This window comes from Zonotrichia leucophrys, chromosome 8 (genome assembly GCF_028769735.1).
Source record: "Zonotrichia leucophrys gambelii isolate GWCS_2022_RI chromosome 8, RI_Zleu_2.0, whole genome shotgun sequence".
Taxonomy (NCBI): Eukaryota; Metazoa; Chordata; class Aves; order Passeriformes; family Passerellidae; genus Zonotrichia; species Zonotrichia leucophrys.
The window spans coordinates 7,681,001-7,697,528 of NC_088178.1; the positions used below are offsets into that span (position 1 = coordinate 7,681,001).

At 41.1% G+C, this 16,528-nt stretch overlaps 1 protein-coding gene across 9 annotated transcripts in view; it reads right to left on the reverse strand.

Annotated features, from left to right (window-relative positions):
* The window catches only part of RC3H1 (ring finger and CCCH-type domains 1), a 73,464-nt gene that overhangs the window by 42,930 nt on the left and 14,006 nt on the right, over positions 1-16,528 (reverse strand). For 7 of the 9 annotated variants that reach the window (XM_064719519.1, XM_064719515.1, XM_064719513.1 and 4 more), the window contains exon 2: positions 6,591-6,956. In XM_064719519.1, coding sequence (XP_064575589.1) covers positions 6,591-6,821 — 231 coding nt within the window. In that variant the 5' untranslated portion in view covers positions 6,822-6,956. Of the gene's footprint in view, positions 1-6,590; positions 6,957-10,869; positions 10,887-12,460; positions 12,560-16,528 lie in introns of those variants that run through there. The other 2 variants (XM_064719508.1, XM_064719511.1) reach the window with 2 other exon arrangements.

The window sequence follows — 16,528 nt, forward strand, 5'->3', positions numbered from 1 at the left end:
GAGTATTTATCTGATGACAGAAGCCAACTACATCCTTGGGCTTTTGTGCTGGGTTTTTATCAGGTAACATTTGTTTCTTCTTCCAGACATTGACCAGAAATCAGGACTTTGTAAAGGGATTCGCACCACACCCCTCCAAATTATAATTTTGGTTCTAATTTCCTCTTGGAAAACTTTCAAAGCTTTCATCAAATTTGAGGATGCAGTATAGCACTGTACTAACTTCCCAACATCACTGTCCAGCAGTCAACCCAATATGATAGTACAGAGAACTGGAATTCCTCAGAAGACTAAACACAAGCACTTTTTCTTTTTGTTATCAAAGTGCAAATATATCTCAGACTTCTATTTCCAAGTCAATCCCCATCCCAGTGGCAACAACAGCATGCTAATCCCACATAGCTGCTTAGAGGGACCAACCTAGGCCTTCAATCTAAAAGCAAAAGCCTTTAATGCTTCAGTTAAATACAGAGACAAACCTGCTTACCTTCATGTGCAATGCAGCCATGGCAAGAGCAGCATTATGATGGTAACACCACATAAAAGCAGCAAATAAATATAAAAAATATATATACACATATATGGTTGCCATCACCAGTGAACAGCTTTTATATAAGTTTTAATAAAAACCAATGCTTCAATCATATGATCACACTTCTCCTTAGTCAACTGCGTCACCGTGCTAAGTTTCTCATTCCACACATAGAGCAAAATAAAAAGTTACTATCTTGCTTTTGCAGCAAGCAGGTAACAAAGAAAAGTCTCAAAATGCAACATGTCAGCTGGAATTAACATAGTATCATCTCAAACTAACATAAACAAGATAGAGGCTGTGTCTGATCCAGGCTTCCGTTCTTACTAAAGAGAAAACCCAAGTCCAATCACACCAATACAACAAGGTTAGCCTTGATATTTATCACTAATGGAAGTTAACTTGTAATGTTCTGTGGGGTTTTGGTTTTAATTTTGGGCCAGCATTTGTTTGGGGTATTTTGGTTTTTGGGTTTGGGGAGTTTTTTTGTCTGTAAGCAAGAATATTGTCAGCAGAAGGAGATTTCGCAACTCTGTATGTTAGAGTGGTCAGCTGTAAATAGTCACAACAACCTTATCTTGAGTGGTTTTTTGGGATTTGGGAAACTATTATTAACTCCTGCAATATTTGCAACTGAAGAGAATATTCCACAGCTCCTTTCCCCAGGCACTGCCATGTGAGCAGTCTGCTTCTGCCAGGGCAGTTACGTGGCAGAAGTGGCTGACTGAGCAAATGACACATCCCAAGTGTATCCAGACCCTGCCCCATCTCTGCCCTTTCCTGCAGTCCCACACTCTGTACAAACTCCAACTCTCCTGCAAGCATTCCCTGGGGCACCACTGCCAGCCCAAACAGTGCCAGGGTCTCAGCCCCAGCAGACAGACAGACAGACAAAGGGGCTGGGAACAGACGTGGCACAGGAAGCCACGCTCAGCCCTGGATTTCAACCCTGAATTGGAGTGGGTTTAGCACACATTCAAAGCACTGGTTTGGAATGCCAGACACAGCACAACTCCACCAGTGAGACACAAGGACTGTCTAGCAACTAACAGAAAGCTTTCCCTTCCCCCACGGAAAGGCTGGCAGAGAGAAACTTCTAAGAGCTAATCAAGCTATTCAAACTCTATCTGCATATTGTTCCCATTCCTTCTCTTTTGAAGGGAAGCTTCAATGTAAAAATCTAAATGCTTTGTACTACTGTACTGTTTGCAAAATGAGCCCCAAAGAGATTGAACTTTTATCTGAAGCTGGAGTAAGTGTAGTAGTGAAGAGTAAAACGTGCTTTTTCTGTGGTTTTCAGGAATGCTCAGGAGAAAAGAATTTAGTTTTCATGCACACACTTCATGCATGCAGTGCACTTCACAACAAAATTTACAAGTAATTTTCCTTTTGCTGGTTGTATTACACGCACTTCCAAGAGTTATTTTAATATTTTAGGATTAGAATAATTGTAAGAATAGTATCTACCCAAGGAAAAATCATGAAGACATAATTCACATAAGTGACAGGAAATGTGAATTTTTGACTTTGGCTCCATCATGAAACTGCTGAGGGCCAAGTGAGAAATAACTCAACTCAAAAGCATTTTCACTTCCCCTTCCCGAAATAGCCTTTTAATAGCATGCATGACCCTATGGTTACTGCTGTTTACAATGCCTCTCAGGAGCCCCAGAATAGATGCCCCACAGAGTGAGCTCATTATTTTCACACTCAGTCCATATTCTGTTCTCTCAGACATCACACCCTTGTGACAGCTTCCCCTGCAAATATATTCACATCATGTAATCAACACCTCCCAAAGGGGATGAGAGCAACACAGGAAAAATGATCTCAGCTCTTTAATTGCTTTCAATCTGTGATGGTTTTGCATGTATCTGCTTTGGCAATGACTGCAAGTATCCTGACAGTGGAATGTTACCCATCAGCATGGCTTGTGGCTGTGGGAAGAGACAGGTTATGACAGCATAAGGAAGGGGACAGGAAAAGAATGCTAAAGCATCATCTCATACCAGGCAGTGATTCTGAATTGGTGATTTAAGTGTAATTTGATGAAGAAAGTCAGCTTGAGTTGTCAGTAATTACCATTAGACATCTAATTGCACAGAATGAGAACATGTTAAACAGACCAAACCCCTTTTTGTACGGTTTGAAAACTGTTTCTAGCAATACTTCCCTCCTCCTCCCTGCAAATGAATGATTTGCTTCCTGCCAAGAGAAACCAAACAAAACCCAAAGCCTACTGTCTTTAGTTCCTCAAAAGTTTACATTAGACAACTTTTTCCACAGATGATTCCTCTTTTGTGGCACTTTATTTCATCAGAAGTTAAAATAAAAAAATTATCACACGTGCCTCTAAGAGCTCTGCACTTTCAACCTTCCCCTTTTGAAAGGGCTGTAAATTAAGATCACCCAGTCCCTCATCATGTACAATTCCAGTGTCTAGAATTGTGTTTATCATGTCCAGCAGATTATTCCAAAATTAAAGCACCACAGGCATTTCTGCCACTCTACATCACCTGTTTGGAATGTGCCTGCTGCTGCTGCATGGTTGAAAAAACAGGAGGGAAGAGTTTAGATGACAGATTCATGATTGGGTATTTTCAAAACACTAGCCAGGTGAATGCTTAAAATAGTTACATATAGTGAGTAATATGGGGATGCTTGAATAGCTAAAATTCAAAACCTTATTCTCACAGAACCAAACTGAAGTGATTCCTTTACCCAGGAAGTCTAAGAAGCAAGGTATGCTGTGAATGCCTTGCTGGTTTGTGTCCATTGTGTCTCCCTTCCCTCATGGCTCCTGCTTAGGCACTCAGCTATGTCCAGCTTTCACAAGAATAATAATTCTCATCTTGCCTTTCTGATCCCTCTGCTCCCCTCATTTTATGGAACAAAACTTAACTAGACATGGTCTGAACTACCTAACCAGAGGCAGTGGATATCCCATCCCTGCAAGTGTCCAAGGCCAGGCTGGATTAGAGCAAGCTGGGATAGTGGAAGGTGTCCCTGCCCACAGCACAGGGCTGCAATGAGATGGCTCTAAAGGTCCCTGCAGCCCAAGCCATCCTGGGATTCTATTCTATTCTGAGCCCACTGCCTTCCAGAACAGCCCTGTAAGCAGTGTTGATGTGAGCCATGCTAGGGGGGAGCAGGCAGAAAACCTGAATCTGCAACAGCTCATTCCACACAAAGGGTGGCTATAACCTGGGCTATGGGTTTCATTTCAGAAAGGGGTGAGGAGAGAGAAAACTGAGAAATAATCTAATTCAAGTAAGAAACCAACTCTTTTCACTGTTAGAGTGACAAATCCTATCCAGAGAGAGAATGCTACCATCAGAGAATGCTTTCCTGGTGACCTGTGACAAATTCAGTGTTTTCCCCAGAAGCAGAATCCTGCTTATTTCACTGGCTGTACTTGTGCAAAAGCCAAAGTGACTTGCCCTGGAATCCTGTCACTGCTGCCAGTCACAGCAGAATAGATTTGTTTCTTTAAACTGCCTGGTCTCCTCCTCCATCCCCAGCAAACAAGCACTTAACAAGTATAAATGTGTGAATTCCTCAGAAGTTACTCCAAAGGGAAAAGAACAAACTGTTCTTCTCCCTTACAGATAAAAGCTTTAGTTGGGCTTTACTGTATTTCCTTCCAAAATTAAACCTGTTTTTTTGGAATTTAGCATTTACAAATAAAATATTACTGGTCTCTGTGGACTTAGTTAAAGGTACATGGGACCCTAATGACATATACATGCTCCTGAAACTAAATCCAGAAGTGGAAAAACAAATGGAAGTGGTTTCAACTGAAGTTGACACTACTCATGCTTTGAAAGCTGAATTGCTGCTCACAGACCATTTTGCTCAAATAGAAGAGTACACTCTTAGTGGGACAGCTCAAAATCACTACTTTCTCTAAAGTACTTTTTTTTTTTTAATTTGTCCTTAAGCAAGCCTTTTTTTTATAAAAAGATTTTTAAAAATGGCCTTAGACAGTCTATTGGAAAACAGCAAATGTTTCCCTGTCCTTCCCAGGAAAGTAGTTGTATTCATTTTCTAGTAATCCAGTGTCTGGTAAACACTGCAACAGCTGCCAGGATGGGAAAGGGAAGAGAAAGGAGAGTGAGCTGTATTGAACACTGATTTCATTCACGCGGTCATTTCAAATGAGGAGCAGGCAGGGAAAAGGCTTCAAAGGTCTCTTAAGGGGAAAGTTTGTCAGAAATAAATAGCCAGGATCCATGGTTACTGTTACAGGTAACACACTGCTGGGAGTAGCAAACAATGAGAAATGAGTGGCAAAGAACAGGGGTGGCAATAATGTATCGTTTGGTGGCATTTGCAGCTTTAAGGTCATGATGAAACAAGGTCCTGTGAATCTTCATCCCACAATAGGGATAAAAAGGGAGCACAAAATGACATCATTAGTGCCAAGTCAGAACTTATAGTATAGTGTTTGTCTCGAGAGCACTCAACTTTAAAACCTTGCTTTATACCTCACACAAAACTCTAGCTGGCTAACTAGTAAAACCAGAAAAAATTCTGTTACCTATACAGAGCAGGGTGGATTTCCATCTCATTCTACAGAATCTTGTTTTCATAAAAATTTAAATTCTGGCAGAGGTCAAATTGAAGCTATCATACAGCTTCTCATAAAGCTTAACAAGTGCACACGAAATAACCAAATGCAGGGGGAAGACATTTATCACAAATGTGGACATTCAGATGCAACTGGAAATATTCAAGAAACTGCAGAGAGGAAGAACATGTAAGAGACAGAGAATTGTAACTTTTTTAATGACATCACCCATAGATTTAATACTGCTTGGAAGCTCTTCAAAGATGGCAGCATATCACAGAAATGGGAGTGCACAATCTCACTGCTTCCTCCTGCAGAGCAGGATGAGTCACTTAGCACAGCCAGAAACACCATTTGATTTTGAGCTTCTGAAATAACCCGTATGCCATACATCACAAAAGAAAAACAACAAATTAGCCAGATTACCTGATAAACTAACAAGTGGCAAAAGCACACCTGGACCTTTAAGTCACAGTACCTAATAAAAAGTAACGTAAGAGCATCTCTTTCCTCTACACTTTTTATAGCTGTTCCACAATTCTTTCTTTTCTCCCAGACTACAGATCTCATTGAAGTTTCTGCTGCATTTAATTTCCCAGACACTGGAGCAGTACAAAATAAAGCAGTAATCCCTTTATGATAACTGCATCCCAGATACATTTTCATTCTTCACCCATAAGTTAGACAGGATTATCCCTCCTCTCCTAAGACCACAATGCTGTCCACAAGCCTTGGAAGGTGTGGGTCACAGGGAGCTACCCCTGACCTAACATCCATAAGGTTCTGCCAGCTTAAGTGTGTGCTACAACTGAACAGGGTGACCCTGCTTTCCACACATCCCTGCCCCTTCTTGGGGCTGTTGTCAGTCCCAGTGCCACTCATCCCCATCATATCACCACTTCAGCTGACTCACCAGTACCTACTCCAGCAAAAGAGGGGGGTCTCAAGCAGGCTTCCCCCCTCACCACTATAGATTTAGAGTAACATGTCATCTCAGGAAGTTGTGTTCCCATTGCATAGTTTCAAATAAGGCTGTATAAAGGCTGCTAACAGACAGATCTGTCCCACATCCTTTACACGCCCCTCCTGCTTTTGGGACAACCAAACACAGGTCTCACTGGGTGAATACAGTAAAGTACATAACCTACCACAGAAAAATGTCTTCCACAAAATAAGCTCACTGATCCAGCTCATCCTTTTGGCAGAGCATGGCTAGGCAGGAGTCAAGGAAGAAGGAAGCAAACACAACAAACCTGCCCTGGTGACAGCCCATGGAATTAGATGTAACAAAAGTCATGGTCACCAGCACAATAAAGATTTAAACTGCTGTTCCAGGCACTTTTACTACTTCTTGCAGACATGTACAAAAAGGTAGATGCCTTCTCTTGACATCATTAAGACAATACCATACCCTTTAGTATTCCTGACTTATCCTCCCAAAAGAAGGAAAATACTGAAACATTTAAAACCAACAAAAAGCAGGGATACCTGAGCACCCACAAGCTGCAGCAAGGCTGAGTTGACAGGAAGGAGCTCAATGTCTGTGTTGATAGTGGTCTGGTCAAAGGGACATGCCTTGCGGTGGAGCTTGTTGAGGCACATCTTGCAGACAGTGTGGCCGCAGCCCAGGCTGATGGGCTTGCGGATGGTTTCGTCGAAAGTCTGTGTGCAAATCGGGCAGGAGAGAAAATCCGTCCATTGTGGAGCTTGTACAGGCATTGCTTCACCAGTTAATTGACAAGACAAAAATCTAAAGCACAGATTCCACTGGAATCAAAATTTTGCAAAAAAGTCTGTTTGGTTTTAAATATCTTCTGTAAGTACAGACAGTCTGCACATAGTGTGAAACATAACCTAGAAGAAAACAGAAACACAGAGTTAGCATTCTGTACCAGAACAGGCACGGGAGCCCCTTTGTGCTAGGGCAGCACCACTCCTTGAGGAGTAGCTGAATTAAATACAGGACTGAGTCATGACTTGCTTTAGTTCCAGCTAGTCTCTGGCTCTGGAAAAGCCAGTGTAAACCATTTCTGTGGTTACACAGTTTAAAATAAATCATGGAAGATAACTGTCACATTGAAGTTGTAAGACTAATTAGCTTTTCATTTTTTATGCTTTCTCTCTATAAATGAGCAAATTGACATTAACAAAATGTGAATAAAAAAGAATTCCACTAATCCACTTTTGTACAATATTGACTGTACAAAATAATTAAATATTTAAATAATTTTATTAGACAAGGCTTCATCCAAAGCCTCTATCAGAAGCAACCTTTCTTCAGAGTCCAGTGGGCTCTGGATTGGCACCCAATGACTCCAGAAAGGTGTGAGCTGCCCAAGCCTCGAGGGGGACTGGAGGAATGGCTCAGGGTCAGTCAGAACTGTGCAATGCAGCTCTCACACCTCACTCAGTGACACTGTGCTGCTGCTCCAGCACCTTCACACAGCCTCCCGTGTGCTGAGCTCTGTGCTAGCACAGGGACCCATCCAGCCACATCTCAGTTACCCTGGCCCATGCACTCCTGCTGGAACTGCACTGCCAGCTTGCTCTCTGTTTGCCATCCAGCACCTCCAGCCTTCAAAAACTGGACAACCACTTCTAGTAGTCATTTATAACTGGGTATTGTTCCTTAACTGTTCCTTTTGTGACCCCAATTTCTATCATCCACTGTCTGCATAGAGATGACATTCACAGAGAAAGCAACACCTTTACTCTGTAGAGAAACCACGCTGAAATTACAATAGAAGAAAAGCTGGGAGCTCTTTACTACTTATTGGCACTTTCAAATCAAATTACTAACAAGACCAAACATTACTTATTATAAGGGAATGGAAGACAAGATACTGCATTGGGACAGGAAAAAAGTAGAACTCATATGAGTAGAAATGTACAAGAATAGATGGATCACATGATATGAAAAAACCATTATCAAAGGGAAAATTGGTAATTAAGTAGTTTCTGATGTCTGGCTTACTTTCAGCAGTGGAATATTCATAAACAATTTTCTAAATCAAGGAGCAAAATGACAACAAAAATAACACCCCAACCACCCATATATATTAGTTTCTCTTTTCCACACACTACTGGCTTCAGTTTCAAACCAAGGACTTGCTAAGTGTCTGTTCTGACAGAAGCTCTGCCATAAGCAAAAGCAACTTTTCATCAAATCTTCAGCTTAAAAAATGTTTACAACTAAAATCTAAATTCTAAAGGCAAAGAGAGAAACTTTATATCAAGACCTGTGCAATTCAGAGTCAAGGCATTTTAAAACAGAAAAAAATTTCTAATGCTAAAATAAAAAGCCTCTGCCACTTTTTTTCTGGAATGAAACAGGCTTCTTTTTTTCAGAATTTAGAGCAATCTTGTCCACAGTTAACACTACTTTGCCAAGGTAAACAATGAAGTGTTACTTGTTAAGCTTTCAGCTGAGTTCCATCAAACACCTAACTTTAGCTCTAAAGCTAATGAAAAGGAGTTGTACTATGATGATGCCTCTGAGTCACTTCCAGCTCAGGATGCTTTATGAATTCTAGGGAAAAAATAACTATTTCTCTTTTCAAAAGACAATATACAATGCCACACAGCCTCTGGTTCCCAGCAATAAGGAATCAATAGAAAAATCAGTATTACCCAGGCAGGGTGGCACAAGGAAGAGGTGGCACCATATGTGGTTAACCCTAAACCAGCATTGCACAACAAGATGTCAAGGTTGTTCAGGGTTCCCCCTTCCAAAATACCTCTTTAATGGCAAATCAGCCATTTTCTTCCATCTTGTCAGCAAAGGCTCAAATCATTTTCATTACTAATGATCACCACAACCCAAATGAAATCTTCTACACTTCCAGGTTACCAAACAGAGAGATGATATCCTAAAGCATTCAGCAAATTTATTTCCAAGCCTTCCCTGGCTACCTGCCCTCCTATATGCTAAGTAAATGTTGGTAACAAGCATTCAAGGTTTACTATCCTTTGTAAATCAAATCTGCAACAGAACTTACCCAGAAACTCTACAGAAACCCTTCTGAAAAAAGCAGTAAACAGCTTGGTAAATCTACTGTATGTATGGCTGTGCTATGAAATATCCTTTGGGGATCAAAATTTAAGAGCTGAATCATAGTTCTTCCTTTTGACCACACTGCTATTAGAATATCTAGCAACAATTTCCCAGACTTCTCTGCAATTCAGAAACAAACTGAGCAGTCTACTTAAATTATTAGCCAAGCATTCAGGAAAAGAAGTTTTCTATTAACTGAGGAGACTTAAAACCAGAAGCTAAAATGAAGCTGTACCATCAGGTCTAGAAAGCAGATGTGAGCATGGAGACACCACTATTCCAAGCTGTGAACTGGAAGGAAGGAGCTGAATGCAACTTTAATATTAGTAAACTAATTCAAAAACCCCAGTAAACAGAGCCATGTTGTTGCTACCTGTACCTCTGGCATAATGAAATAGGTCATATTTATTTACAAATTCAACAGTTGAAAGAGAAGTTTGGGGAGTCTGGAGATGAAGGCACTAATTAGTGGCATCCATGATCCTGTGCCAAGACAGGTCTCCAAAGGCTGGGGAACGAGGGAAGCAAAGCTTGTACATAAGCACAGCTCTGAGAGACCCTACAGTGTCTGAGCCTGTGTCCTGGTGCCTAAATGCCAAAAGAAGGCTGCTGCCAATAGCACACAGAGCTGTGAGAAACCTCAGAAAGCCATCTACTGCAACACCGTGTGGCTGCTGCACCAGATGGCTGACTGGGGGGATGCAGCCAACCTTCTCCCCACAGACAAGAACAGCTGTTGGAACAACGAGCCCTGTGCTTCTGAAGAACTCCACAGCAGATCAGCACACACCTGTGGAAATTCCTGATCCCACACAGGACAGCAATGGCATCCCGGGGACTGAGCATTCACAAGCACCAAAGCAAGCACTGGTGCTGGCACAGCTTCCCACATTTACGGCCCTGTTTCCCCCAGATCAGCCCTCACACCAGGGAGCAGAGCCAAGCACTGAGATAGATACAATGTAAATCTCTTCCAGGCACAAAACTCACAAATGCAGAGAGGTGAAGCTGCTGAAGATACTGTGCTTTGTATCAAGGTCTGTGACTCACTGCGACTTTAGAAATAACTGGGAAAAACCAGTCTCTAACTTCAAAGAGCTACTTTGAATAGGAGACATTACAAATGGCAATGAAACAGTGGAAATAAGACAGTTTCACTACCACTGTCTGCTATTGGAACCATCACCACTATAGAAAGAGAACACTTTGAACATGTGCAGCAGGAAAAGTATATTCACTTTTATAGTATAATGCTTTTTAAAAAAATGTTTATGTTCAGCATTATACCAGAGGTAAGCAAATAATAAAGAATGTAAAAAATTACAAAAGACATAATTATTTAAATAGCCCACCTCTCCATAATATTACATTTTTAACCCACACTCAATTCACTACGTATTTCACACACAAATAGCTTCTAACACTGAAAAATGTATCTCCATACACATACCTTTGTGCATGATTAAAGAAAAGAGATACGTCAAACCCAAGAAAGCAAAAAACTAAAAAGTTAAAACAAAAACTAAAAAATTACACTTTTTTGTCTTCCATAAATTGGAAAACAAAAAGGTGTAATTAAGAATGAAGATGCCCCAAGGCAGAGTTTGAATCCTACACTGAAACTGATATTGTTATTTCTGAGTTTGAAAATATAAAGTACCTGTATGCAAGTCTCATCCTCCTGTTTACCCCTGCATAAGCTGTTTTACTCACATCTAGAACGACCTGGAAAAATTTCTCTTCTCTTCTGGGCCTCCCAGCCCCCAAGAAATCCTTGAAATTCCATCCTTCAACCCAGCCTGGAAATGTCACGCTGTAATCAGATCGGTGACCTGTCTCCTCTGGGACCCTGCCAGTGCTTTAGGGAAAGACCTGATTATTCCACAAACCCCTGGAACAACCACTCCCTCCTCGCTCTGCTGGACAATGCAGAGGCTGACGTAGCCTCATGTCCAAGCTGTGTTATGTCTGTGGCAACCAGAGTCTTCCACATGTCCTCTGCAGATTCAACTGTGGACAAAAGACGTTTGTAAAATGCAGAACAGTCTGTACCAACACGCACTGGCATCAAGTTCCACACACAATGACACACAGGCAAACTGCTCTGCTTTCAGTTTGAACTCGGTGCTCTCTGAGGGAGCCCTTTGGTGCAGGCTCCAAGCACAGCCCAAATTCCCTCACAAACATGTTATTTGGAGGCAGCATGCTCCTGCACGGACACATCACATGCTGTTTCATCACAGCCGAGCTGGCACTGCTCTGTCCCACAGCAGTCCTCACTAAGTCATGGCACACTTTAGGCACATGACTCAGCATACCTAAGGGGCACCCTTGGCTCAGCTCCTGCCATTTCAGTACATAGACCTTTAAGAGCATTACTCCCTCCTGAGTTTTATGTATTCCCACAGCATTTCATTACCCAAACAGCATCATCACCTCAACCAAACTTCAGTTAAGCTGAAGCTGCTTCATTTCTGCTGAGTATTACTCCTGGCTAAACTTCCTGTCGCAGTTAGCAGCGAGCACAAGTGAAGCCTATTTAGTGCTAAGCTTAACACTACAGCAGCTCTCATGGCCAAAACAAACTCAGGCTTGCCAACCGATACAACTCTTGAGTAATCATTATTTACTCTAATAAAGAAAAAACAGCATTGCCTTAATTCTTCTAAAGACTCTTACTCCTTGATAATAACTTACACTTTTCTGAGAACAAGAAACTTTTCTGAGAAAAAGTAACCACTTCTCTCTTCTGTGAGACTGGTCCTGTGCTACATTAACTACTTCAAAACCTCTGACACTTCGAAATTAAAAATAAATCAATAACCTAAATTAGATTAACAGACAACAGTAAAGCAATCCCTAACTCATTAGGATTACCAGATACCCACAGTACAATTCGAGCCAGCAGCTGAACATCCTCCATTCCTGTCAAATTTTTGCCGGTGTTCCACAAAACCTTTTTATTTTCTACTCCAGTGTGCTCACTGGAATAAACAGTATTTTTCTGAGGACACTTAAGTAGTAGTTTTCTTCTTTTCCCTGAGGAAATACTTTAAAAAGTCCTGAATATCATTTTAGGGAAAAACTAACCTGACAACCTGTGGGAAGCCCTGACCAGCTAAAAGTAATGTGTTTTTTTTTTACAAGCACCCTGTACTGCCAACTTCACGGTTCACAGAAAAGGGTAAATTACATTAGCTATGTTTTCCATATCCAGTTCCACAGAAAAACCTCTGAGAAATTTTCAAGAGAGAGGGAAAGTCCTGACCAGAAAAGAGAAGGTAGAAGAAAAGAAGTTTCTTACCTGTGCCTGGGAAGCTCCATGAACAACACATCCCATAAGGCCAGAAGAGTAAATGGGACAGATTCAGGGGGTTTTCCCCCTTCCTGTTTGCTCTCTCGAGCTCCCCAGTGAACTCTGCAGGCAGCAAGGGCCCGACTTCCTCATTCCTGCTCGGCGCATGCGCGCTGCCGGCACCACCCAGCACTGCCCACAGCACCGAGCCCGGCTGAGAAATCCCCAGCCAAGCACAACCTGCACCTCCGTACGTAATGCACATCCCGGCCCTTCCTGCAAAGCCCTAGCTGGCGTTAGCAGCGGGCTAATAAAGCTCTTAAAAAAAGAAGCAAAGATAACATCACAAACATCGTCAAAACTATGGCCCGGAGTAACCGAAGCTCAGTTAGATCGGATTCAAGATCTACTTTCTCTTCTCCTCAGTCATTTTTGACTGCGGAAACACAGGGAGAAATTTATGTAATATCAGGCAAATATCTCTCCCTTGGTAGAGTCAGTGAAGTACCTTATGAAAATGGGGCCAGTTAAGGACAAGATGTTATTCCTTATCTGAAGCTTCCTGCCTAGCAATAACACAAGGAAAACAAGAAAATCAAACCATCAACATCACAACTCTACCATAGTACCTCCCCAACAGAAGCTCTGAAAGCAATTTACAATGATTTAAGCTTCCCAACATCCTGTGAGGCAAGACCTCATGTCTTCCTACAGGAAAAAAACTGTTGAATGAAGTTATTTATATGGTGTTTAACAGGAAAAACATGGAATGAAACATGATATATTTCATTTTCTTGACCCCTATTCTCACCCAACCACCATTAGGGTCACGAACATTAAAAGACAACAGGTGTAGACAAAATTTAAGTGTTCTTGCTCATGTTCTCCAAAATATAAAACCTGCATGTGAATAAAATCATAATTTTTCAGGGAAGATATATAGAACCAGCTTCATAATTTCTGGTTAATATTAGACATTCCATACAGCTTATGTAAAAGAGCAAATAACACACACCTATTTATATTTATATTTTATGTATTATTTCCTATGTTTTATATATAAAAATTATATGTGTTTATATATAAACATATATTGTTTACATATGTTTATATAGAAATATAAATACATACACATATATATGCATATATATACATAATGCCTATCTATCTATCATATGTATATCTATATCTAAATAGCAAAATGGTTTTATGATCTACCACCTAGAAAAATTTTTCTACCAAGAGATGATAAAGTCTAGGGAGTTAATAGCAGACAACAGCTCTATAACATGTTCCTTCCACTTCAAATTACGAGTTCTTGTATTTGTCAATGAAAACTCTAACAGGAACACAATGATTAAACCAGTATTTTAAAAATCAAGGAAAAACCAAACAGATTAATAGAAGAAAGGCAGTAGGCACTTGAAAAATCCACAGTAGTTTTCAGGACAGGGACTTGAGTTCAATGGGTCAAATCCTCAGAAGCTCTCAACCCTGCTGCCAAGGAGGCAGGCTAACAATTTGCTTTTCCCAGAGAAGACAAATATTTTAAAGAGCCATGACAAAGATAAAGAGGACAAGCCTGTAGAGGTCTTCAGATTCAAGGGTCCAGACAGATACTACCTCTCAGTGTCAGCTAGAGAAGTCACTCTTTTTTTCCCATTCCTTCGTGAGATATTCCAGCTGGACTGGTTACATAGTTGTCCAAGTTGAAGTTTTAAATAGATCTTTATTAATAAACACAGGTAGGCAGAAATGTGGGTGGACAGCAGTTACACAACCACTACCTCATTTTAACTAAAACAAGGCAACAAATCAGCCACACAAACAGCTTGTCTAAAACAGCCCCAAGTAGTGGACTTGAGGAGGAGAATGCAATTGAAGTGAGTTGTGCTCTGGATCACCAAGACCAGAATTGCTCTTTTCCATGCAGGAACAACCTACAGTTACCTGACAACTACTACTACAGGCATCTGGCAGATGAAAATGAGAAGTTGAGGAAAGGAGAGGGGAAGATCTTGGTGCCACTACAATGCCTTTATCCTTCCTTAGTCACGAATCATTGAGAAGACCCAGCACAAGTCAATGAAAAAGACAGCATTAAAGAAAGCAATCTAACAAAAAGGTACAAAGTACTGCTTTGATGTCAGTGACATTACAGCTACTACAACTGCAACCTCAAACAACGGGACAAAGGCAGACTTACAGGGTGGCTGGAGATACTGGTTCAAAAAGCCCTCTAACCTACAATACAACCTTTAATAATTATCCCCCACCCCCTGCACCTCAGCAAACTTCTATAAGAATACTGTCTACTGTCTCCAAAAGGAAAAAAATCCAGATATTTTTCTTTTTTTTGTAGCAAAATGTGAAAATATTACTGAATTTTTTTTATTTTACAAACTTACAAGGCAAGAATCAAGCAATAGTCTCAACTTCCTCTCCACCTCCTTCCCCTTATGTCCAAGTGCTGGCATTACACTTGTTACTATCCTATTTATTTGTTTTCAAAAACTGGCAGACTTAAAAAAAACAGGCCTTATATATGACAAAAATTCCAGGTGCAATAGTAAGGAAATGCTGAAGTACACTGTAAGAGCACAGTTAAGTGAATAGAAATGCTACTGCCCAGCATAGGCCATAAAAGGCTTCTACTTTGTTATTGAAAGTGCAAAATGGAAATGTAAAATCCCATTTTATGAAGAACTCCACAGGTATTAAGCAACCATTCTCAGTGTCCACCTGAGAACTTCAGTCTCAGGATTTCTTTATAGTGTTTTCTTCTTGCTTCTCATTTCTCTGATTGGGAGGTGGCTTTTCTTGTAACTTAGTAGATGTCATCTTTGTTTTAAAAATAGATGCCAAATAACTTCATGTTAATAACATATAATAACTGCTGTTTACATAACTGCTCTCTAATAAAGCTTCAGTTATTCTATTTACTTTCAAAGCAATTGATTTTGGAAGACTGCATTTAAACATTAAAAAATCTTTTAGTAACAGCAGAAAGTCAAGAGCAGTGAAAACTAATGAATTTTTTAACAAAATTACCAATGTAGTTGCTTGCCTGCCTGTTTAATGTACAAGTTCATTTTAAACATCACCATCACAAGAAGGGCTACTTTTGTCTGTTACATACAAAGCCACCTCTAGACTACTGAGATGTTGTTTCAAAAGGCAATGGAGCACCTCATTTTTGTGGCACCTATATTTTATTATAGTGGGAGTTCAGAGAGACAAAGTATATTTTTTCACCCTCTGATCCTTATTGTATTTCTATCCATTACACTGTTCTCTCAAAGATTTTGATACAGTTACTGAACTATATCAGCTTCAATAAATCAGCTTCTTTACTTCAGGCACCTGCTCAGTCCAGCATGTGATATCATTTCTGCATTATGATGAAATGGTATGGCACCATCAGCTTCAGAGAAAAGATGCCCATTTACAAACAATGTGCACAGCAGAATGCTTTTGTGCCCACCACAACACAGCAGTTTTTGTTAAAACTTGAGGCAGGCAGCCTGAGGAATTGCTAACAGAAGATAATCCAGGTTTTCCTCATCTCTCTCCCATATCAGTCAAGTCTAGCTGCTAAGAGAATTGTTAAACTTTAATTAAATGAGTGCCCTTGTGGCCAAGAAGGCCAATGGTACTCTGGGATGCAACAGGAAGAGCACTGCCAGCTCTCCCAGGGCTGATCCTGCCCCTGCTACCCAGGTCTGGGCTCCTCAGGCAGGAGAGAGCTGGAGCTCCTGGACAGGCCCAGAGGAGGCTGAGGAGATGAGGAAGGGCAGGAGCAGCTTTCTCGAGGGACCTGTGGCTGTTCAGCCTCCAGAGCAGACTCAGCTGAGAGGGGCCCTCATCCCCGTGTCCCTGTCTGCAGGGAGGGCTCGGAGCAAGGACCAGGCTCTGCTCCCTGGGGCCCAGCAGTGGGACAAGAGACCGTGGGCAGCAATGGATGCCCAAGAAGCTCCACCTGAACCAAGAACTTCTCTCCTGTGCAGTGACCAAGCACTGGAACAGAGACCAGAGAGGCTGTGGAGTCTCTCACTGAGGATATTCCAGACCTGTCAG